The sequence below is a fragment of the Galeopterus variegatus genome, unplaced genomic scaffold (genome assembly GCF_000696425.1).
Source record: "Galeopterus variegatus unplaced genomic scaffold, G_variegatus-3.0.2 Scaffold13, whole genome shotgun sequence".
NCBI lineage: Eukaryota > Metazoa > Chordata > Mammalia > Dermoptera > Cynocephalidae > Galeopterus > Galeopterus variegatus.
Window position 1 is genome coordinate 1,506,953 of NW_007726124.1, and position 25,351 is coordinate 1,532,303.

The 25,351-nt window shown below is 46.7% G+C and overlaps 1 protein-coding gene across 1 annotated transcript in view; it reads left to right on the plus strand.

Moving 5' to 3' along the window:
* The window catches only part of TRAM2 (translocation associated membrane protein 2), a 69,616-nt gene extending 44,709 nt beyond the window's left edge, over positions 1–24,907 (plus strand). Inside the window, exons 3-11 of the mRNA XM_008594068.1 lie at positions 11,148–11,257; positions 11,767–11,883; positions 18,521–18,579; positions 19,445–19,529; positions 20,145–20,215; positions 21,620–21,724; positions 22,002–22,145; positions 23,160–23,323; positions 24,614–24,907. Of these exons, the coding sequence (XP_008592290.1) occupies positions 11,148–11,257; positions 11,767–11,883; positions 18,521–18,579; positions 19,445–19,529; positions 20,145–20,215; positions 21,620–21,724; positions 22,002–22,145; positions 23,160–23,323; positions 24,614–24,687 (929 nt within the window). The 3' untranslated portion in view covers positions 24,688–24,907. The remainder of the gene's footprint in view (positions 1–11,147; positions 11,258–11,766; positions 11,884–18,520; positions 18,580–19,444; positions 19,530–20,144; positions 20,216–21,619; positions 21,725–22,001; positions 22,146–23,159; positions 23,324–24,613) is intronic.
* Positions 24,908–25,351: the final 444 nt, after the last annotated feature.

Sequence of the window (25,351 nt, forward strand, 5' to 3'; positions counted from 1 at the left end):
AACCTGTTGGGGTTGCCAGGCTTAGCAAATAAAAATCTAGGATGCCAGTTAAATTTGAATTTCAGATAAACAACAGTTTTTTTTCAGTATAAGTATATCTCAAATTATGCATGGAACATAATTATACTAGAAAACGATTCATCGTTTATCTGAAATTCAAATTTAACTGGCCTCCCTGTATTTTATCTGGCAGACATACACCCTGCCCAGCTCTGGCAAGGAATAAAATGTCAGGTTTCTGGTCTTACCATTAGTCCTTTTGAATCTTTTTCTGATTAAAATACCACAAAGTATCTAGTATTATGGTCAGAAATATATAGACTGTAAAAGGGCAGAAAATAATAGAAGTTTGATTCTTCCCGCAGACTCAAGGCCTGCTGGTTTCCCTTCTGATCTAGAACAGGTGAGCCTAAACGGGCTAAGCACTTATGTACAAGATTGTTTTGGGTTGTGCCACTAATTTTCTAAATTGTCTTGGGCAAACCACTTAACTTCTGGGTCTCCGTCTTCCATCTGCAATATTGAGAGGTTCAACCCCAGTGGTTCCTGAAGACAGGAAGCCCCAGGAATCCTCTTAGGGCTCACTACTCAGTTTTTTGTAGGCCAGCACCAGCGGCATTACCTGGGAACTTGTTAGAAATGCAGACACCCAGGCCCCACCACACACCTCCTGCATCAGAACCTAGGTGATTCCTGTGCCCATTAAAACTTGAGAATCACAGGTCTAGGTTAGGTGGGTGAAAAGCTTCAGTTAGGCTTTCAAATAATCCTGCACTTCTAACGACAAAGGTAAGATAGAAACCTATTAATTCTAATGACTCATTTGCATCTTTCTGTCCTCTTCCAGTTTTGGTTTTTCTACAAATACTTGGTCTAGGGAGGGGTGGGGAGTATCACTGGGTGGATTTGGTATCCAGCTGGGACTGCAGGTCCCTAAGAAGTCATGGACATGTTTGTAAGACAATGTGGGTAGGGGTCGTCGTAGCTTTGATGTTCCTGAGCCTGCCTGTTGCTGCACACCTAAAACAAAAAGGCTGAGGATGAGGGACCTCTTCAAGAAAAAGGTTTGTTTTGCAGCGATCAAAGGTGACAAGGATCCAGGTCCTGGCTTTCTTGATCCCATTTGGTTTTATCACTACTGTGTGCTGTGTTGCATTTTGCAGCTAGGGTTGAAAAGCCTGGGAACTCCCTACACCACAGTTTGGCCATCGTTCTCCCAGCCCCTTTTAGGATAGACACAACTGCCCATAAAAACAACCTCAGACAGATAGTTTTAAAGCCTCATTCAGCCAAAGGCCTTTGTATAGAGCTCATAGTGATTCTTGTTTCCTTTGCTGGCTGGCAGGAATTAATGTTGTCTCCTGTTTGTATAATATACTAGAAAGATTGGCATCGCATATCAAACTGAGCCCCTTTTTGTAAGATAAGTTCATGGGGAATGAGAAAGGGAAGAGATAGGTGGGCAACCGTGGCTCTGGAGATGCAAAGCCATTCTTGGTTACAGATGAAAGCTACAAACCTGGGCCTGTGGCCCATATTACTGGAGGAGACTTGAGGTTCATCTAGCCTGGCCTGATCCTTTTACAGCCAAGGGAATGGAGGCTCAGAGAGTTGAATGGCATTCCCAAGGATACATAGTAAGGACAGAGTAGGGCTGGGCTGCTCACACCCCATGCAGCACCAGGGCCCAGGAAAGCTTAGAAAGCATGAGTTTGCCCCATGGGGCATTCGGCATAAGGGGACCTAAGCAGGGAGACAGAGACCTGGCTCTGTCCTGGCCTTGTTGGATCAAATAGCCACCAAGATCCCCTCTGGCCCTATGGTCCTGCCTGTATGAATAGAAGAAAAATAAGCCACAGCCCTCAGTGTCCCTGACCATATTAGTTGCCCATCCAAAAAAGAGAGGGGAGCCTCTGACCCAGGACTTATGGCCAGCCCTGGACTTTTTTTTTCTTTGATAACTAAAACTTATTATTAAGCATATTAAGTGGAACAGTTGTGCAAAAAGGTGGACACATCATAAGTCTTCTGCTGAATGAATTTTCACAATAAACAAATCCATACAACCTAGAAGTGCCTGCTTCCAGCCTCGACTTGATTTTATCAGATTCCCAGTCACAGCCCAGAGAATTTATCCCATTCAGTATGGAGTTTCTAGAGGTTTAAATAAGGAGAGCCACTGAGTAGCTGTGGCTAATTGTTAACCAGCCTGAAGTCTGTGTCTGGTGGGAACAGCGGCATCTTCAAACTGCTGCTCTGAGCTCCCTTTTCTTCTGTGTCTCTTCTGCTGGTGAATCATCTAGCATTCCTCCCACATACCCTCCGATCCAGACCCCACCCCACATTTTTCTTGATCTTCACCTTCGCATTTCTCCTGATCAAATCTTTTCTTCTATCTAGCTAGGATAATGTTTTCTAATCAGTGGTTCTTATTGAAATAATTTTTGTCCTTAATTTAACAATGGGTTTGTTGAAATTGTTATTTTTATTCAAGTTTTTAAAAAGCCCTAATTTTAGATTTGTTTTTTGTATTTGATCTTTAGGGGATTATTTTTTATTATGGCTCTCAGTGAATTAAAGAACAAAGTTCACGCCTTCCTCCAGCTGTAAGCATTCTTCCCGTGCGGCAGGGTGTTGAAATGCATGTGTCATGCCCGGGGCATGTTGTATGTAGAAGCCACAGGTTTGTCAGCTGAAGTGGGGTCCACAGTATGTGCCAGGCCCCTAGGAATTCTTGTTATATTTCTTGCTTGAAGGCCACAGGGAGGGTTACAGCCCTATAGAAAGGAATAGTGCCTCAGGAAAACAATTCGGAAGCTAGGGGCTTTTCTTACCAAATTCTCTTCAACCCATCTCTTCTCTTTACTACGTCTTTCTCTATCATAAAAGTATCCTTTCTTTATCTTCCTACCTTACTAATAAATAAAACTAAAGAAAATATATTCCAGAGCATGCAATATGGTGTTAAAATGGTAACTTTGAGGATCCGTCAGTTAGATCTTTAATTCTCTGGCGTGTGCATGTGTGTGTGTGTGTTAGTTTCCTAGGGCTGCCATAGCACAGTACCACAAATTGGATGACCTAAAAAATTGTCTCACAGTTCTAGAGGCTAGCAGTCTGAAATGAAGGCGTTGGCATGGTCAGGGTTGTTTCCTTTTGGGGCCATGAAGGATCTGTTCTAGGCCTCTCTCTCTGGCTTGTCGATGGCCGCCTTCTCTCTGTGTCTCTTCATATCATCTTCTTTCTGTGTGTGTCTACGTCCAAGTTTTCCCCTTTTTATAAGGACACCAGTCATATTGGAACAGGTGCCACCTTAATGACCTCATTTTAACTTGTTATCTTTGTAAAGACTTTAACTCTGAATAAGGTCACATTCCATGGTACTTGGGGTTTGGACTCTAACATATCTTTGAGGGGGTGGGGGGGTGGAGGAGTTCAATTCAACACACAACAGTGTGCGTGTGTGTGCACACAGTCGAGTACCTAAGAACCATGATGGTGCTTGTAGCTAAAATGCCACTGGCCACATCTTCCAGGTTGGGAGGCCAGAGAGGGAGTGGCCTGGCTGCCTAGAAGACAAGGCAGGGTGGAGGTCAGCATGCTGCCCTCTGAGGCTGTGTGCCCCAGGCTTGTCCTAAGCCCTTCTCTTTTCCCTGCCACCTCAGGAGCAGGATAGGCCTTCAGGGTTAGCCCCTGCAGTCTCTGTGTGAGTTGAAGGGGAGTGAGGGAGCAGAGAGGTCTGGCGCAGAGACAATGGGCTTGATCCCTGGCAGGGGCAGTGCGGTTAAGTCCTGGCCCCACGCCTGATTGGCTGCAGGTACGGAGGACACAGTTCCTGCTTGCCTCTGTGCCTTAGCTGCTGTGTCAGTAAGTAGAGATAATACTCAGGATTACTGTGAGGAGTCAATGATGTCACGAGACGTGCTTAGTGCAGGGCATGGCACAGAGCAAGTGCTCAGTAAATGGCTTATAACTGTCATGTGTGTTATTTATCCTAAATAAGTGCCCTGGTGGGAATTTTTGTGTGTGTTGTACAGTGACTGTTTTGACTCTTCTGATTCTTTCTGTTGGAAATAGTCATAATTATTTCATCTATTTGCATAGCACTTTACAGTTTATAAGTCAGTTATCTATTTTATTCTTATAGCTTTGTGAGAAAAGGTAGCTGGTTTTATCCCCATTGTCCAGGAGGGGCAACTGAGGCAGAGATGCCCTGGACCACATGGTAGACAAGTGACAGCCTCAGAAATGAACTTCAGGTCTCTTCATACATGGTCTGGGCCACTATGGGAAAAAAAGTAGCTACAAGGTAGAAATGATACTGCTTTTTAATTTTATTTGTACAAAACAGGAAGAATTAAGATTTATTTATTTAAAAAATTTTTGAGTAGAAAATATACTTACGTGGTTCAAATATAAATCTGTGCAGAAAGTCACAGAGTAAAAGTCTGGCTCCCACCCTGTCCTCCCTTCCTTTCAAACCCCCATCCCCTTGGACAATCACCGTTGTTTCCTGTGTACCCTTCCAGAATGTCTTATCTGGCTTTCCAGGGTTGCTTTATGCAAACACAAGTACATACGTTTCTTTTCCCTTCTTTCTTACATAAAAGGTGGAATATTATATGTTCTCTTTACCTTTTTTCCCACTAGTGTATCCTGGATGTCATCTCATATCAATATGTGAGAACAACATATTTTTTTTGCACGAATTCTTAAGAGTACAGCATGATGGATTTTTACATATGTACACACCTGTGTAACCATAACCTAGATCAAGTACAGCATTCCCATCCTTCCTTGTGCCTCTTCCAGTCAATACCCTCTCCCAAAGTAGCCACAGTTCTGATTTCTGTGTCCTGATTAGTTTTATCTGTTCTTGATTTCATTTATTGCTGAGTAACCATAACCTAGATCAAGTACAGCATTCCCATCCTTCCTTGTGCCTCTTCCAGTCAATATCCTCTCCCAAAGTAGCCACAGTTCTGATTTCTGTGTCCTGATTAGTTTTATCTGTTCTTGATTTCATTTATTGCTGATTTTTTTTTAAACAGCTCCATTGTTTATAAAATTTTATCTGAGTCAGAGTCACCTGGAAATGTTGTTAAACACAGATACCTGGGCCCTTTACTCCAGGTTTCTGATCCAGTAGGCCTGGATAAGGGCCCAAGAATGTGCATTTCTAAGCTCACAGGTGATGCTGATGCTGGTGGTCCATGGCCACATTTTGAGTAGCCCTGGTGTATTAGAACTACAGTTTATTTAGTCAGTTCCCTATAGATGAAAACAACTTGTGCTGTTTTCATTAGTTTAAAAACAATCCTGTAGTGCACCTTGTACACATGTCATTTTGATTGTGGCAGGTACTAGCTACAGGATAAATTCTCAGAAATGGAGTTGCTGCATCAAAGGGTTGATGCATTTGTAATCTCGTTAGAAATTGCCAAATTGCCCTCCAAAGAGGTGGTACCATTTTGCATTTTCACTAGCCACGTGTAAGAGAGAGTCTGTCTCCCCACAGCCTCAACAAGAGCACATCACCAAGCTTTGGCTTTGTGCCAATCTGATAGGTATGAAATGGTATCTCAGTGTAGTTTTAATGTGCATTTCTCTTCTGTATAAGGTTGATCATCTTTTTAAGTATATAAGGACCACATGTTTTTCTTTTTTCTGTGATTTTCTGTTCATATCCTTTTCCCATTTTTCTGCTGGATTTTTGATCTTTTTATCCTTAAGTTCTGGGATCTTTTTACATATTAGCAAGATTAGTCCTTTGTCTCTGATCTGAATTGTAAATGTTTTCTCCAGGTGATCATTTGCCTCTTGATTTGGTTTGTGGGTTTTTTTTTTTTTTTCATATCTATGTTTTGTGTTTTTATATAGTGTGAAAGATTTGAAATAATGTGAAAACAGAATTATATATAATTACAGAAAATAATAGAAAGTAAATTTTACAAATCCACATTTTCCAGAATTAGGAAAGCTAAGAGAGAAAAAAGGGTCCAAGGAGTACAGTGATGCTCTTTAAACAGCCAGGTTTCTAGACAAAGGAAGAATCTTCATTGACAGAGGCCCAGACTCTAATGAGTTCTGAAAGGCACACGGGACGGCAGCAACATGTGGACACCAGGTCAGATTACAAGGAGGAGGGCAGAGACTGCAGAGTAGTATCCAGAGAAGATTGGAAACTGTAAAGACAGGCAGGAGAAGCTGCTCACAGGTGACATCAGAAGGAAACAGGAAAATACCTATTAGTCATAGGAAACAAAACAGGAGGTCAAGCAGAATGTAACTGCCAAAAAGGGACAGCTGCTAACAGAAGTTGTCAAAACAGCCGGGGCTCTTATTGATTCATTCAGCTCTTGTTTTAAACTGTGATCAGCGATAAGCAAGGCGAGCAAAGCACCTTGATGGCAGGTGGGATAACCCGTCTGCAGTGGAAGGTCATTATTGAAGGTACTTTCTTTCAAGGCTAGATTAATTCCTACCCTAGAGCACATTGACATACTCCATGGGGGTGCGTAGGAAAAAGATTCATAGAGTATTGGTGTTGGAGAAGTGTCAGGGATCATCTAGGTCAGAGGTTGCAAATTGGTGGCCTGTGGACAGAGTTGGCCTGAAAGATGTGCTTTCTTTGGCCAGTTTGATGTAGGCCTATACAGTGTTTCTAAAAATTTTGAATTAGTCACCAACATTTTAAAATCAGATGATTTCATATAAAGGTCTCTCTTTGCTTTAAAATATCTGGAATCTGGCTGCACCTCTCCTATAGCTAAAGTGTCTGAGAAGCAGCTTCCCCACTGCCGCTTTCAGCTCCATGGGACCCGCTGGAGTTTTCTCTAGTCACCACTCCTCTCTAGTGTGTCCCTGACACTGAGGCTGCCTGTCAATCGCCATATACCAGTTTTAACGGTTGCAATTCTTTTAGTAAGGTGAAAAGGAAAGTGGATACTTCTTAAACTTGTTTCTCTCTCAAAGTGGATGTGTGAAAGATGGATCAAGAGGGCAATATGTTTGGAGAAAAATAGTGGAAACTGTATTTCTTTGTGGAAATTGTGCTTAGTTCAGTGGGGCCTGTGTTGAAAGGTTGTGTGTTAAGATACCTGGGCCACTTTGCTCATTTGTGTTAACCACTTGGTCCCTGCAGGCATTTTGTTGTGACTCTTGACCAGAGTCACTCTCTGGTCTCATGGCCCAGAGACATGCTGAAACTTACTCTTCTAAAAAGTTGTAATAGGTTACTGCCAAACTGTTGCCATTCTTTTGAGAGCCCATGCAGGACAGGGGCAATCTGTAGGAAGTAGGAGCTCTAACTTGGATAGCAAGGAGATATTTATAAGAATTAGTAAGCAACCAAAAATTTAAAAAGAAAAAAAGAATTAAAAAGCACCTAGAAGAACACAAAGTTCCAAACTCCATGGCTCTATGGAAAGCAGGAAGGGCCAAGCCAATTTACTTCCTACTCTGATCAAAAGTAGGAAGATAACAGAGAAGGGGGAAAGCCGTAGGGATAATTCGTGTGAATCAGGGTATAGCTTTTGAGTGTTTGCGTGTGATGCTGTTCATTATAATTGTGGGAGAAAGAGATTAAAGGAGTGGCATATTACCACTAATGGGGTGAGGGTTGTGTTGACCCAGAGGTGGCATTTGGTAGGTGGACCGGGGCACTGGAAACAGGAAGACCTGAGAAAAGGGTTGTGTTGACCCAGAGGTGGCATTTGGTAGGTGGACCTGGGCACTGGAAACAGGAAGACCTGAGAAATGGGTTGTGTTGACCCAGAGGTGGCATTTGGTAGGTGGACCGGGGCACTGGAAACAGGAAGACCTGAGAAATGGGTTGTGTTGACCCAGAGGTAGCATTTGGTAGGTGGACCAGGGCACTGGAAACAGGAAGACCTGAGAAACGGGTTGTGTTGACCCAGAGGTGGCATTTGGTAGGTGGACCGGGGCACTGGAAACAGGAAGACCTGAGAAACGGACCATGTCCCTTAAGTCTGTGAACTCTGTGTCCTCATCCACTTTCCTTGACCATCTCATGAGATGGTTGTGAGAATCACACAAGATAATGCACGTCAGAGAATTCTGAAACCTTGAAGGAGGGCTACAGATTACGGATAAGATTCCAGAAAGAACTTGAGAATCATCCTCCACAGCCAGTTCCTCCAGTAGCTTTCTGTTGCCTTTAGGGTACAATCCACATTCCTTGCCATGACCTGAGAGGGTCTGTTCGTGATCTCCCACTTCTGCACAACCCGCCCTCCCCCACTAGCCACTTTAGAGCACTTCTCACACCTGGCTGCTGGTTTTTTTTGTAGGATTTTTAAATTGTGGTTAAATACACATAACATAAAATTTACTCTCTTAACCGTTTTATGTGTACGGTGTGGTAGTGTCAAGTACATTCACATTGTTGTGCAACCAACCTCCAGAACGCTTTTCATCTTGTATAACTGAAAATCTTAACCGTTTTATGTGTATGGTATGGTAGTGTTAAGTACATTCACATTGTTGTGCAACCAACCTCCAGAACGCTTTTCATCTTGTATAACTGAAACTCTGTACCTATTAAATAGCAGCTCCCTATTCTTCCCGCCTGCAGCCCCTGGAAACCACCATTCTACTTTCTTTTTGTATGAATTTAACTACATAGGTACCTCATATAAGTGGAATCAAACAGTAGTTCTCTTTTTGTGACTGGCTTATTTCACTTAGCATAATGTCCTCAAGGTTCATTCATTTTGTAACATATGTCAGAATTTCCTTTCTTTTTAAGGCCGAGTAATATTCTGTTGTATTTACGTACCACATTTTGTTTATTCATTCATCAATCAATGGACACTTGTGTTGCTTCCACCTTTTGGGTATTTTGAATAGTGCTGCTATACAAATATGTTATTGAGATCTTGTTTTTTGAGTATATACTCAGAAGTGGAATTCCTGGATTATATGGCAATCGTATTTTTAATTTTTTTGAAGAACCACCATACTGTTTTCTATAGTGACTGCACCATTTCACTTTCCCACCTAGGAATGTACAAGAGCTCCAATTTCTCCACCTCCTTGTCAACCCTTGTTATTTCCTGTTTTTCGATTGCTGCCATCCTGGGAGGTGTGAGGATGTATCTCATTGTGATTTTGATTTGCATTTAGTGATGTTGAGCATCTTTTCATGTGCTTACTGAACATTTGTGTATCTTCTTTGGAGAAATGTCTATTCAAGTCCTTGGCCCATTTTTTAATTGGGCTGTTTGTTTTTTTCTTGTTGAGTTGTAATTCTTTGGCCAGTGGTTTTCAGGTACATAAGGATTTGATGGGTACCTGCTAAGCACCAGGAGGGCGGGGCCAGGCCCACCTTGCTCCCTGCTGGCTCCCCAGCACCCAGCATGGATATCTGTGGGCTGACAAACAAACGTGCATGCAGCTCTCGACAGCACAGGAGCACAGAATGTATTTATTCCTACATTCATTCTTGTTTCGAGAAGGATTTAAGGCTATGGTCATATCTCTTTGGAAACTTAGTATTTGGGGTAAAGAATGGCAGGTGACCCTCTGAAGGCTTTAGAATGGATAATCTAACGTCTTGATGGATGTTATCACTAATTTTAGACTGTGCTTGTTTGGGTATAAATCCCATTTTGCCTAATAATGATGTTCTTGATGATGAAACTTTGCATGTGTTAAGTTATTTCATAGTTTCAAAAAATGCTGCCATCAAGGCTGGCCCGTGGCTCACTTGGGAGAGTGTGGTACTGATAACACCAAAGCCATGGGTTCGAATCCCTATATAGGGATGGCCGGTTGCTCACCTGGGAGGGTGTGGTGCTAACAACACTAAGTCAAGGGTTAAGATCCCCTTACCAGTCATCTTTAAAAAAAAAAAAAAAAAACTGCCATCTAATTAGTCTCCTTTGGGCCGAGTCCGTGGCGCACTCGGGAGAGTGCGGCGCTGGGAGCGCAGCAGCGCTCCCGCCGCGGGTTCGGGTCCTATGTAGGGATGACCGGTGCGCTCACAGCACTCACTGGCTGAGCACGGTATGGCTGGTCTCAAAAAGGACAAAATAAATAAATAAAATAAATAATTAGTCTCCTTTGATCCTCCCTTCTGAAGGAGGCAGGGACGGTCTCAAAAAGGACAAAATAAATAAATAAATAAAATAAATAATTAGTCTCCTTTGATCCTCCCTTCTGAAGGAGGCAGGGAAAATGTAATCCTGGCTCCTCAGATGAGTCTCAGGCTCATCTCTTCTTGCTCACCCTCTGTGTCTTCTCTGGTCCTCAGGGCCTGACCCCCCTCCTAGACCTCAGCCCCAGTTCTTTGGCTGACAGCCTCCTCCCTCCCTCCCTCTCTTTTCTCCTGCCTTGATTCAGGCCCTTGTGTTTCCCTACCTGGATCACAGCGGCAGTTTCCTAACTAGTGTCCTTACCTCCAGGCGTGCTGCCAATCACTGCTACTAGAGTAAACTTTCCAACACACAGATTTCATCATTTTCCTGTTTAATTTGAATTCTTGGATGTTTCCACGTTGCCTTCAGGATAAAGTCCACACTATTTCACGTGGCACACAAGGCTGATCACAGCCACCTCCTTGCTTGCCGAAACTACCTCCTCTGTGGCCCCTGGCACTGGGCTTCATTGCCTGCGTCCTTTGCAGCAGCTGCCTCCTCCTCCTGGGATGCCCCCTCCACCTGATTGCCCCGCCCATTCCTGAGTGCTCACGTCACCCTGTTCACCCTGACCTGCTGGGGCTTGCTGTGTTTACCTCTTGGTAGCACGTGCCTGTCTGCAGCAGCAGAATTGTACATTCATGTGTCAGTCTTCCCACTGTCCTGTGTGCTTTGACACCAGGGGCAGTGTCTCTTATCTCCATATTTCAGCAGTTAGCCCAGTGCCTCTCGTGGAGAAGGTCTTTGTGGAAAGGGGGGAGGCAGGGGAAAAAAGAAAGTTTGTCTGATTTCGAAGTTCACGTTCTCAGTGTCCTTGCCACTTCCTCCCACTCCTTACACCGCCCACCGCCACATTTCCCTAGTCCAGGGTGGCTGAGGTTAGGTTGACTCCCAGAGTGACCCAATCAGCTTTCAACATTCCCTGGCCATCCAGAAACAAACTGACCCTGGTCTACCTTCTGGTAAATGCATCCCATACCTCCACAGACAACGAGACCGTGCACTACCACTATGGGCCCAAGGACCTGGTCACAATCTTGTTCTACATCTTTGTCACCATCATCTTGCACGCTGTGGTTCAGGAGTACATTTTAGATGTAAGTGACATGTCTGGATTCTGGGAGATACATTGGGGTGGAGGACTTTGCTCCGCAGGAAACTGCACCTCTCAATCCATCAGTCCCCTAATTTGCATCCCCTGGTTGGTCCCATTGACTGGACTTCCCTCACCATGCTTTGGTCTCTGTCCCCTCTCACAGCCTTCTTTCATGAGCATATGGGACAACAGTATTTATTACACAAGGAAATATGTCTGAAATATGACAAGACATTGTCCTTACAAGTCTGTCATTCTCAGCATGAACTGGTGATGTTTTCTTTACGTGTACACTAAAGACGTTAATCTTGCCACTTTCTCAAAATGCTTGCCTTAAACTAAGCATTGTATGTACACAGTGGGCTCACAGTAAATAACTTGGATTATGGCTGGCTTCAAAATTCTAATGATGTTTAAATCTTTTCATGGGGAGAAAAAAGGAGTTTGAAACCTGCCCACTATGGACACACTCATATATTAATTAATATGTGGGGTTTTCATTATTTTTAGAAAATCAGCAAAAGGCTTCATCTCTCCAAGGTCAAACACAGCAAGTTCAATGAATCTGGACAGCTGGTTGTCTTTCATCTCAGCTCAGTGATATGGTGCTTCTACGTGGTGGTGACGGTGAGTGGCACTTGGGACTGCTGGACAGCTCTGCCCTTTGTGTTTCTAATAAAATAAATGCAAAGGGCTCATTAGGGAAGGAGAACAAAAAGGAGCAAGTGTCTTAGAACTGAGACTATTTCTGCATCCTCACGGTAATGCAACACGAGGTCAAATGGCATATTTGCCATTTTATAGCTGGAGAGAGTCTTGTCAAAAGTAAACCCTTGTTATAATTGCATGATATTACAACAATGATACCATGTATCTACATTGAATTGTATTGCTTTACAAGGCCCTTCTACAAATGCTATTTCATAAGATAAATTTTATGTTCATTCTGGTATCTACTTGTGATATTACAACAATGATACCATGTATCTACATTGAATTGTATTGCTTTGCAAGGCCCTTCTACAAATGCTATTTCATAAGATAAATTTTATGTTCATTCTGGTATCTACTTTATAGATTGAAGAGTTTTAAGTTCAAATTTCACATGCCAATGGTCACATGGTTTTGAAATGGCAAGGACAGCTTGGATTTGGAGGTCTGGTTCTAAGCCCGGCAGATTTTCCATTTTACTGCGTTGGCTTCCTACAAGCAAGGCCAGCACTGCCCAGTCCACACACCAAATCCTATGAGAGTCAATGCCGTTCTCACAAATGCCTGCAGGACCAGACAGTTTATCTACCTCCCCTTTCTACACAATAAGACTCTTATTTCATGCAGCTTTTGATACAGCAGAATTCCTTCATACAAAGGAATGCGGACAGTCCTTTGGGGTTCACTGTAACAAGACACTGCCTGTTGTGCTAGGAAGTGTTTAATTAGCTCCCACCCCCCACCTGGAGCACCACAGTCTGTAACCTGGTCCCGTCAGAAGTCCAGGCCCCAGGCTTGGAAAATTCAGCAACTCTGTGACCTTGTTGAGATTTCCTTTCCTGTCTTCCACAGATCCCTCCTCCTTACTCTTCCTTCAGTGGCAGTGATGGGCTCTCAGGTCATAAGGAACACTCCTTCGTCAGAGCTGAATGTTGAATTCATACTCTCAAAGCAGGAGTCAACATGTCCTTTTGTATATTGCTTTTATACCTTTTATCATGTCATCACAACAGTTTTCCTAAGCAGAACACTAAAAATTTGAAATGAGGTACCTAAAACTTCTGTCCCCTCAAGCAGGGCTACCCTGTTATACTGTCCCAGGGGATGGGCTTACATTGCATGTACCCTCCCTTGTGCAATGCACAGAAGTCTCTGTATGTGTGCATTTCAGGCCTCTCCCAATCCCTTGATGGTGAGTTCATGCCACCTCTGGAGCCCTAAGCTGCTTTGAGGCAGAATGGCCTTGGGATACCAAAGACATTTAACTGCTCTTTCAGGGGAAGCATTGCCTCATCTCTGAATCATTTTTACCCTTTCACACTCAGCCCTGGATATTCCACCCCAGCTGTGACACATGGAGACTAGATTTGGAGGCCAGAGCCAAGTTACTTAATGCTCCTTCTAGAGTGTGAAATGCTCAATTGCTCTGTCTTTGCTCCTCTCAATTCTTCAAGGACTTGAAAATGATGATGCTAATTAGTTTAGCATACAGCACTTTTCCTGGGGAAGTGCTTAACAGTCTTTTATTATAGGGACAGTCAGTTCCCCACTCAGCATATTCAGCAGGAAATGGGGACCAGGGGACCATGGAAAGCTCCAGTGACTCCAGCTCCTGGTAACACCATTTAAGTCCTTACCCTCATCTCCTCCATCTGAACCATTCTGCATGGAAGGAAAGTGAAGAAGAAGAAGAGAGGTAGTTTTGTGAAAGGAGTAAAAACAGCTAGTTAAAAAAAAACCATTTTTCTATTATGGTGCAAAATTTTCATGATTCTTCTCTTTCTTTCACTGTCCACAATCAATTCTTCAGCAGGTCCTGCCAACTCTGCCTCCAAAATATTGAGATTCTGTCCTCTGCTTTCTACCTGCACCACTACCCCCAGTCCAGGGGTCCCCAACTAGGGGAGACCCTGCCCCCCAGGGGACATTTGGTAATATGCCACTGGCATCTAGTGGGTAGAAGCCAGGAATGCTGCTAAATATCCTGCAGTGCACAGGACAGCCCCACAACAAAGAACGATCTGGCCCCAGATGTCAGTGGTGCCAGGTTGAGAAGCCCTGGTCTGTAGTCCAAGCCACTGGTATCTCTTGCCTGGACCACAGAATGTCTTCCTACCAGAAGGAGACTGTTCCCACTCTTGCACCCACCCAGCCCACTCCATTTTCTGCTCAGTCCAACGGAGCTTTTAAAAACATAAATCAAATTATGCATTCCCCTGCTTAAGAGCCCCCATCATACTTGCAATGAAATTGTTTTTCCTCCTCACCCATGTGATCTGCACCCCGTGGGCTTTGCAGTTCTCATAGCACTTGCTACAGCCCCACAATTCTGAACTCTGCTCCTCTAACTCTCCTGGCATTCTGCCTCCTGGGCTTTGCACTGGTGGTTCCTCTGCTCGAGTGCTCCATCCTCTGACCTCCCATGGCCGGCTCCTCTTGCCATCGAAGTCCCCACCTACATGTCACCTCCTCAGAGAACTCCCTCCATTTGCATTTTCTGCCCTGCACTCATTTCATTACTGGTGACTTTCTTGTTCATGAGTGTGTTCTCTGTGTCCATCGCTCTCACTAGACCCTGAACTGCTTGCTGGCAGGCACCATGCTCACTGCTGTATCCCTAGCCCAATGCCTGGTGTGTGCTAAGTGCTCACTAAATACAGGCTGTGAGAATGAATGAAGATGCCGCAAGTGCATCTTCTTTCTCCAGCCTTCAACAGTTTTTTAAGTAATGAATTGATTGTATTTACAGACATCACAGATGGTTATTTTTTAAAGTGAGAAATATAGAAAAGTTCAAAAAAGAAACCAAGAATATACCCCAAGTCCCTTCCACCAGAAATACCAGGGGTTTTTTGGTGTTTGGTTCAGACGTTTCTATTTACAGACATCACAGATGGTTATTTTTTAAAGTGAGAAATATAGAAAAGTTCAAAAAAGAAACCAAGAATGTACCCCAAGTCCCTTCCACCAGAAATACCAGGGGTTTTTTGGTGTTTGGTTCAGACGTTTCTCTCTGCCTGTATGTACCCCAAGTCCCTTCCACCAGAAATACCAGGGGTTTTTTGGTGTTTGGTTCAGACGTTTCTCTCTGCCTGTATGTACCCCAAGTCCCTTCCACCAGAAATACCAGGGGTTTTTTGGTGTTTGGTTCAGACGTTTCTCTCTGCCTGTATACAGGCAGAATGCCGGGAGTGTGGCTGGACCAACCAATAATTTTGTATGAATGTCAACCTCCAACTTTTAATTTACCTTTGATCTACTATTCATTGTTCAGGGGAAAAAAGAACAAAACTACTCCTCTGGAGAAAGTAGGGTGGGTGGGCTTTGGTCTTTGCTGTCTGACTTTCTTGGGATGTCTGACTTCTTATTTTAAAACCTAAAATCCACTGCTCAGTGAGAACCCAGTAAAGGGAAAACTTTGAATAGTGTTGCTTGTACCGGGACTGATTTCTTATAACAAGCTAGTGGCTTTAGAGCACATTTTTAGTGCATGGTTGTTCCTGATGAACAAATGATATAAGGTATGTCAGAATCTAGCTAACAACTGGCTGTGTTATGTCTGGATTCTGCTGTTTTAGTGGTTCTTTTTGTTCATACACTAAGAACGAAGGCTGCTGGAGAAACAGGAGGGATCGCTCCAGCTTGCTGAGAGGCCTTGCTTAGCTCATGGGTTGATTTGTAGAATCAGAAGAGAACAGAGGATTCCAAAAGCTCCTCCAAACCATCCGTTGAGGCTTGTCGGTGGATGGGCTCTGGGGTTGGTTGCAGGTGCTCACTGTACCATACTCGGCCCCCTGTGAGCTCAGGTGCTTTGGCATGCCTGAGCTTGGGGGAGGTGCCCAGCCCTCCCTCAGACAGCTGCCTGGACCGAGGTCTGGAAAAGGCTGTTCTCAGAGAAGTGAGTCATTTTTCCTCTGGCTCTCCCTGCTCTCCTGCCTCCACTCTTCCCTTTTCCAGTCCCAGTGGACCAGACGTTCGCAAGCAGGCCGTATTTTTCTGGGGAGTTTTCTTTGCTTGTTGGCTTCAAAAAGTTCTGACCTCTTAGTCTCCTAAGAAGCCACACCAAGGAGGGCTCTGTTTAAAATCACAAGGTCATCTGGGCTTTAGATTTCTCTCTGTGCTGCTTCTCTTGGCCAGTCTTTTTTTTTTTTTCTTTATGGCAGAAATTCCTTCCCCATCTCAGTCCCAGAAATGCCGTTTTTATGGTTAAATATCTTGCTGCTTCCTCTAGGAAGAGAAATCCTCATCTTTCTGATTTCCCTGGAACGAGGTAGAGTTTGGAAGACCTTGTATTGCTGTGCCCAGGGTCAGAGATCTGGTGAAGGTGAGATGAATGGCAGAGAGGGAAGGCAGAGACAGGCAGGTGGACTGACCAGTAACTGCGTGTGTGTGAAAGAGCTCACCACCACTACCACTGCATGCCACCCTAAGTGCCCAGAGCCTTCCACCTCAGTGAGAAGAAATTAGAAGTGAGGACATATGGGTTTGAGGTGAGACCTTTTTCTTCCAATTTAAGTTACCATGACTACACTGGTACCTGTGTCAGACTGGACCTGTTGGGTCATTATGCTAATGGAGGCCCAAGGTAGAGGGATTAGCATTGTGGATTATACCCGAAGTGCATGATTGATACGTCAAAGGGTATTTAGTGACTTGAGGGTGGATGGATCAGCCCTCCCTTGGAAATAAAACTGAAGATCCAACAGACGATAACCTAGCGTGCTTCTTGCTAAACCATGTTGACCTTCTCTGCAAAATCCCTACCCCTAATGCCAGCATGACCGTTTGAGGTTCTCAGCCTTCTCACCAGCTCAGTCGATTTTCTAACTTACTGAAGCAACCTGGCCTGAAGTTATTGGACCAGGAGGGTGGTGGACCTGCTCAGATTTCAGGAGACACTTCTGTCTATTTCTTCCCGTTTGAGGTTCTCAGCCTTCTCACCAGCTCAGTCGATTTTCTAACTTACTGAAGCAACCTGGCCTGAAGCTATTGGACCAGGAGGGTGGTGGACCTGCTCAGATTTCAGGAGACACTTCTGTCTATTTCTTCATTTTCCTGTTTCTAAAATGAGGTCATACTAATCTAATCTTCTCTGCCTTCTCCGAGTGACAAATAAGAGCTCTTTTTTTCATCAGAAGAGAGATTGCCTAAATCATTTATCATTTATTCTTTCATTCTTTCAACCAACAAGTTTTTATTGGACCCTAATAGTGTCAGCTGACTCTTGCTCTTGGTGGGTTGTTTCCTTCTGTGTTTTGTAATCTTGGGTTGTAAACTCATCTTTAGAGGGTTTTATCTGTGGGAATCCTGTACATCTTTGGATGAAGGTATGTCCCCAGGGAATCATTGGCCCACAACACTATTAATACTGATTTCTTAGATTGGTGGTCCCTCGACCACACAGGTGATGTGTACTTGAACCCCAAACCCATGCGAAGTGAACCTGAGGTTGCAGATTTTTAGGTTAAATGTTTTTGTTTTCATTCTGTGCCCAGACTGAGCAGACATCCCCATTTCCTTGTGTTGGTCAGCAAACACTTTCTACTAGTATATCCTTTCTCTGAGATTGTAGCCCTTTGAGGGTCCTGATTTTATGCAAGGGTCTCAGGTTCTACCTCCCAAGGTACCATCTTCTGTTCCCACAGGCACGAAAACCCTGACCCAAGACTAGTGCCTTCTAGGCTGCTAAAGTGGCACCTTACTGCCTGGACCTTTAGCTCCCTATCCCTTTGGGTCCCATGGGGTCTACCTTTCTTATTGTGAGCTCAGCTTCGCATTTAAAAGATTTATTAGTTTTTATCCTGCATTCGTAGATGTTTTGATGTTTTATGATGGGAGTAATTTTGGGTTGCCTCCCCCACTCCTTAGGAGGTGCTGGGCTAGATGCTGGAGAAAGGCAGGAAAAGACCTGGGCATGAAGGAGCGTGCAGAGTAGTGCAGACAACTGGCAGTGAAGCTGAGTGATAGGTGTCAGAATCCAGACGCACAGGGAGGCCTACGGTATGCTGCGTTCTTTCTATTCATGGTGATGTGAAAAGCTAGGCTCTCCATTTTTCCTGTGGGTGGTGATTCTGCAGTCCATTTGCCTTTTCATTCTCTCAGCATTTCCTGAGTGCCCATATGCCAGGCACAGCACTAGACACTGTCACAATGTCACATTTATTTCCAACAACAACTCTGAGGGATAGGTATTTTTATTCTTGCTTTACAGATGAGCCCACTGAAGCTCAGGAAGACTAATTGACTTGCTTAGAGAGACTAACTTGCTCACTCACAGGTTGCAGCTAGTGAGGGCTGGTCCCGTATTCAGACACAGGTCTTCTGACTCCAGAGCTTGGCTCTTTCTACTATATACTATATCATGACCCCTTCACAATAAAGAACATGACCAAGTACCAGCAGGTCCCACAGAGAGGTCCTTTGCCTTCACGTTTCCTGCTCGTTTCCTCTTTGTGGCAGGTGGGGGCTGAGTGCATCCCTGACCCTTGGACCTGTCCCAGGGCCCAGCAGGTCTCATGTCCACATCTCTAATGCTCTCCCTCACCCTTTACAGGAAGGATACTTAACAAACCCTAGAAGTCTCTGGGAAGACTACCCGCACGTGTACCTCCCGTGAGTATTCTCATGACTCAGTCCCCAGGGAAGAGTGAGCCGATGCATTGGTTTCTCATTCCAGAATATGGCCAGATCACTATGGGGCTGGCTGGCACGAGGGCTGGGTCATACCCTGAGCTGATTGGGGCACGGTATTGTGGACAGTAGACTTGGCTGGGAGCTGCTTACTCCCAGTAGGCTTCACCGGAGAATCCCTGCGTGAAATGTCATCTGCACTAGTGCTAGCAGAGGCACCTGATCTGCATGAGATGCACAGAAGCACATCTCTGTAAAGTTCTTTGGGCTTCATACCTTCTTGGCGACCCACTCACATTCATAGTGCGTCTCCCCTTCCAGCCTCTGGTGACTGACACCCTGGCAGAGGCAGATCCCATGCCTCTCTCGGTGATGCCAGGAGGGCAGTGCTTGGGTTGTCTCCCTCAGGAGGCCACTGTGTGCCTCTCCTAAGACCTTTAAGAGCAGCAGCAGCAAAGGATGTAGAGCCGAGTCACTTGGAGCCACCCATCGTTCAGTCTTTGGAGGTCACTAGCTCCATCACCAGTGCTGCGTAATCAACTTCATCCTCAAGGCTGAAGGAACAACCCCTCCTCCTCCTCTGCACTCTTTTAATCATTTTTGTGTCTTTCTGTGGACTTTCCATGTCCCTTTAAGTGGTCATGTATGTGGAACAAGGACATGGGCCACCGGAAAGCCAGGGGCCCTGGGCCCAGGGGTGCCATAGTCACTAGCTTCACTCCCTTGCTCCTGGGCTAGCTGCTCACACACAGAGCCTCGGCCTGTGCTTTTCCTTCTGATGCTTGGCAAGCACCTGTGGGGACACTTTTCTCTGTCCTGCCTGTGTGACTTGCTCCCTTGTCTCCAGCTTCCAGGTGAAGTTTTTCTACCTGTGCCAGCTGGCCTACTGGCTGCATGCACTTCCTGAGCTGTATTTCCAGAAGGTACGGAAGGTGAGTACTCGCTCCTCCTCCTCCCGCTCTTGGAGGCTGTTCCTCTCCACTGCCATCCTCCTGTTCCCAGCAGTCCCTCCCTGGCTTCCTCTGGGAGCACAGGAAGTGTTGGGTGGTGACCGGGACATGTTGAGTAAAACGCTGAGTCAGCCCCTGCAGAAGCACCGTGTGGCCCCTGAGAGCAGCTGCCAGCATGAGGCTCTGGCCTGCCTCCTCTGTCAGATGTGTGGCTTTGGGGGAAATCTAACTCTGAACTTCTGGATATTGAATGGAAAGGCTTTTGCCATTCCCACGCTTTTTTTTTTTTTTAAATTTTTTTATTTTCGTAGTTTCCCTCTGAAAGATTTCCGAAAACCCTCTTCCCCAGTCCCTGTCTCTTCTTTCTCAACCCACACCTTGCCCTCTGACACTAGACCCAAAACTGCTGCCTTGCCCATGGACTCTCAGCAGCCCCGTGCGTGGGACTCTGGTGTAGCATGGGACTGTGTGTCACAGCAGCCCAGCCTGGAGGGGTAGGGTGGCCTGGCACTTGCTCAGCCCTCTGCACTCCCCTCCATTCCCTGAACCTTCAGTTAGGGAATGAGCCAGTTCACTGTCTGCTTCTTTTGTTTCCAGGAGGAAATTCCCCGCCAGCTCCAGTACATCTGCCTGTACTTAGTCCACATAGCTGGAGCATACCTCTTAAAGTGAGTGAGACCCTGCAGCCAGCCAGGTTTCCTTGCCCTTTTATGTCCATGCATCTATCCACACAGTCACTCAATTAGCATTCATTAGACACCCCCTCTGTGCCAAGGACCATGCTAAGGCTTGGGAATACAGATGGATAATGGAAGATTCCTTTATCTGCAGTGGTTCATTATCAGTCTGGTGGGAGACAGTTACATACATAGGTAAGGACAGTTTAGTGTGGTAAGCGCTGTGATACGGTACGTGTCATCTGCTATGGGAACCCAGAAGAGTGACTACCTTAGCCCATGAGAGAGCAGGGGAGACTTCCCATGAATGTTGGCCTTTGAACTATGGCTTTGCAGGTCAAAGGTGGCCTGAAGCTGGGCTTCTGCCTTACCATGTCCAGTTGCAGATGGCGCTAGTGCTTGTAGCCCTGGAATTCCCTTCCCTTTGGTTTGTAATGAAGTGGAGAGTAGACGATTGGTTGTTTGGTTGTTCTGGAAGTTGAAAGACTTGCTATTGTGTTTGGCTTTGAGAGTCTTTTTTATGAAAAAAATCATATTGATGAATAAGCTGTGTCATTGAAAATTAAGACTTTTCTTGAGCTTTTATCCATGCAGTATAGGAGAATACCATGTACTTTCTCTAGGCTGGCATTTTGAGATCTTGCTTCATATAACTTTTTGCTAAGGTGCCTGGAGATCTTAGGGCCTATTGTCTCCTAGGTTCTCACAGCAGGCATCCTGGGAAAATGGCTGACTTGGATTTACAGTCAGGAAGGGAGGCAGCTCTCTGGCACCCTGTCTTTGGAGACCCGTAGCAATGTCAGTTCCTGGGTGGTCTTTGAGGGCGGGGGCTTGTGGTGGGCTCGTGCAGCTCAGCCCTGGTGTTGGATCCTCATGTCACATGCAGAATAGGTCTGAGGAAGCCAGTCTGCACTGTCACCTAGCAGTGTGGTGCAGACCAGGGGGAATATATAGGCAGGACCCCTTGCTTCTCCATGTACCTCTTAGCTGTGAAGGCTTAGGTAAAGAAAAGTCAGACAGTGGGAACGCCTCATGTTTCTGCAGTCAAAGCTCAGCACGCCTGTCCTGATCACCTTTTTTCTGCTTGGCCCCGGCCTCGGTGGTAAGTGTGAGATGCTAAGTGCTGTGCAGAGCCTAAGCTAGCTTTGCTGTGAGCAGGGACAGAGCCTGACCCAGCCAAGCCAGATAGAAGGCCAGGGGGTCAGTATTAGGACAGATTCTTAAAGGTGTGACAGCTAAACTGAATGTTAAAGATGAGGCAGGGCCAGCCAGGGGAAGTGGGAGTGGCAGGCAGAGCCCAGGCTTGGGGGGCAGCCTGAGCCCAAATGGGGCGATGGCCTCTGCTTTATGCAGCATCCAGGGGGGAGAGATATAAAGCTCGTCTTTTTCCCCCAGCCTGAGCCGCCTGGGCCTGATCTTGCTGCTGCTGCAGTACTCGACTGAGTTCCTATTCCACATGGCTCGGCTCTTCTACTTTGCAGACGAAAACAACGAGAAGCTGTAAGTGGGGCTGCTGGAGGCCAGCTGGCTCAGAGGCCTCCCCTGAGGCCTGGATGATTGGAGGGTCCCACCTTGGATGTAAACTGCCCATTTACCTGTAGGTGACACCCTAAGGTTATTTTTTCCCTGGAGCATTTTTTTCCAGATATTTTATCTCTCAAGCACCTTTCTAGGCCAGACTTGTATCCTTTTCTCCCTTGGGTCACTTCTGGAGAAGTGGGTGATGGTACCTTCAAGGGCCCTAAAGGCTGACATCCCTTTTCTGCTCTGCGAGCAGGTTTAGTGCCTGGGCTGCTGTATTTGGGGTTACCCGCCTCTTCATCCTCACCCTCGCCGTGCTGGCTATCGGCTTTGGACTGGCTCGCATGGAAAACCAGGCATTTGACCCCGAGAAGGGGAACTTCAACACCTTGCTCTGCAGGTGAGTGGGGCAGAAGCCCAAGGTGACAAGTCAGGGCTCCCTGAGCACTGCCAGGAGCCTTGTGGACTTGGCACAACCTCTGCAGAAGGTCAGGAGGCAGCAGACCCTTGAGTCTCCCACACATTCACATTTAGCTAGAAATCTTTGGACATCAGGTCGGAGGGAAGAAGAAATACCAGCCTTCTGCTTGCATCAAAACCATCTTTACTTCTGGCCCTCGTTTGCACAGACTGCAGCCGGGGTCTTGTCTCAGTCTCAATGTGGGTCCCCTCATGTTTGCCCTGCGCTTCATGGTGCACAAGAGGTTTCACACCCCACCTCTCAGTCGATCATGACAACCACACGTGGACTCTTTAAAACCTCTGTCTCAATGGCTTGGCCAACGGCCCCCCTACCAGTGAGGGAACTATTGTGTTTCCATGAACCCAGAGGTCCAGGCTCCACTTTTTTTTTTTTTTTTGTCCTTTTTGAGACCGGCCACACTGCGCTCAGCCAGTGAGCGCTGTGAGCGCACCGGTCATCCCTATATAGGATCCGAACCCGCGGCGGGAGTGCTGCTGCACTCCCAGCACCGCACTCTCCCGAGTGTGCCACGGGCTTGGCCCCCAGGCTCCACTTTTAAGTGACATGCTAAATGAGAGGTCACTCTTCCAGAGTTATTTCAGCTACATTGTAATTTCAATTCACTTGAATTCTACCAGTGTGTGTAGAACTTACGTTAGCTTTGTTCTGTGCTGTGGATACAAAAGAGACATACCACAGATTCCCCCAGGCATGGAGAGAGGTGTGATTGTGGAGCTGGATGTGTGTCTGTCGCTGCCTCTTTCCTCGTCTCCCTGGCTCCCATCACTTCACCACCCCTGAAGTGTGCTAGAGCAGAGACTGACTGAAGTACATGCTCTGCCTGGTGATGGTGGCGGTATGGGGGGTGCCTGTGGTGAGGCCTTGTCACCTGCATACCCCCGAGGCTGTGGGCCTGAGACCCACCCCAGAGCCACTCCTGTGCCCCTGCAGGCTCTGCGTGCTGCTGCTGGTGTGTGCCGCCCAGGCCTGGCTCATGTGGCGCTTCATCCACTCGCAGCTGCGGCACTGGCGGGAATACTGGAACGAGCAGAGCGCCAAGCGCAGAGTGCCAGCTGCCCCCAGACTACCAGTCAGGCTTATCAAGAGGGAATCTGGTGAGTGCCAGGGCCCTTGGCAGAGGGCAGAGTGGGCGAAGTCTGTATGGAGTGGGTGGGGATGAGCCAGGGTCTGGCTCCTTGGTCACTCCCAGGCCAGGCCACTCCCACCAGCTCCTCCTTCCTGACTCCCTCCCTGGGCCTGGGGCTCCTGGGCTCCCTGACTGGCACGTGGCTGGGCATGGGCCAGGGACAGATTGTGGGCGGGGTTGGCCCTCACTAGGCTGGGAGCCCTAGCTGCTGGGGGACAGGGCAGTGTCTGAGTGGGGGACACTGGGAAGCGTGTCCTTGGTGACTTCTGGACCCCAGCCAAGTAGTGCCGCTGCTTCCCATCCTCTGTGCTGCAGCTCTGTCGGCGGCACTGTCCTCACCTGCCCTTTTGCTCTACATCTCCACCTGCCCCTGCCCCCCAGGTTGCTGGCTGCTCATCTGCCTTCAGAAATGACTCACAGTGACACAGTGCTAGGTGGGCAGCAGGGATGGAACACCCTCTTTTCCTTTGGCCCCTGCACACACACTAGTAATCACTCACCCCGCCAGGTACCCAGGCACTGCCAGCCCTGCACTTCCAGTCCAGCCTGGGGGCTTGTCTGCACCAGGATCTGTTTTCTGACTCACCTGCCTCTCTCCAGGTGGCTGCCTGCCTGGCAAAGGCTTTGTGTTTGAACCAGACACGTGCGCAGCTGGGTGTGACGAGGAGTCAGGCCTGTCTGGCAGGGAGGTGAGGGCGGGAGGCTGCAACAGGCCATCTTCTTTGACTTGGCACAAGCACATGGAGGTCGTTTTTAACAACAATAGAAAGATAGCACAATTTTTCTGCCAGCCAAGTGTCAGGCATCTGAGGAAGGCCTTGTCCCTGCAGCTTCTTGTTCCCTGCCCCTTCTGTTGCTGCCATTCCTGGGAGTTATTGCTGAAATGGGCTGGCGCCCTGCAGGAGCCTGCGAGGAACTAAGAATATTGGCAACAGCTGAGTGATTTCAGCTCCTATCTCGCCCGAGCCTCAGGCCTAATTGGGCGGGTTTCTGCCTGTTCCTGGGTTACTGTGTGTCATCCCAGGCCCTCCGCTAAAGGACAGTTGGAGACCAAGCATCTCAAATGGGTGACTTGTCCAAGACACTGGGGAAAGCAGAACCTGCCGGGAGCTGTCTGCTGGCTTCCACTCGCTGTGGAGAGCTGCAACCCACTGTCCCTTTGGCGTGTCCATGTGCAGCAGCGGGGCCCTGCCACCAGGCCTGCTCCCGCTTCACTCCCAGCGGAAACACCATGTATGTTTATCTCTCCACTTACCAGGTTACCATGAAAATGGAGTGGTGAAAACAGAGAATGGAACCTCCCCACGGACTAAGAAACTCAAGTCTCCTTAAGGCCAAAGTGCTGAGAACAGGAATCCTCTTGGCGGGGGCCAGATGGGGTGGGGAGCCCAGGCCCCCCACTGCCTCCTCCTTCCTGCTTGTGATGCTCCGTCTGCAGCAGCAGAAACCTGTCCTTAAACGGGATTTTCTCTTTCTTACTTTCTGGCTTTCTCTTTTTCTTCCATAAACCATTCTCAATAAAGCCAAAAATCTTCCTCTTTCTCTCCCTCAAGCTATCTCATGTCCTCACCTGTCCTGTGTTGGGTTTTAAAAGCCCAGGTTCTCATGGTTACTGTCTGCTTGCCTTTTCTTTCTCTTCCTTCATGGCTGCTGCTTTCTCTTTTTACTTCTTAATTTTACCTGATCATGCAATTTTTCTGTGTCTGATTTTTACAATGGGAGGGAGCTAAGATTGCAGTCCTGTCCATGAGTCCCCAGGACTTGTTGGTCTGGAAGCCTCGTGCCAAGGAGCCTATGCCTGGGGCTGGCAGCAGGCCCCGTGGTGATCCTCATGTGGATGGGCAGGAAGAGGAGAGACCAGCCCTCCTGGATCATAATCTCCTTGGTGCTGATTCAATGACGAGATGTATGATTCTACTCTGCACATACCATCTTGAGGCACAACAGCCACTACTAGCTGTAAAATGCCAAGGCATTTGGCTTTGGGATGTGATGA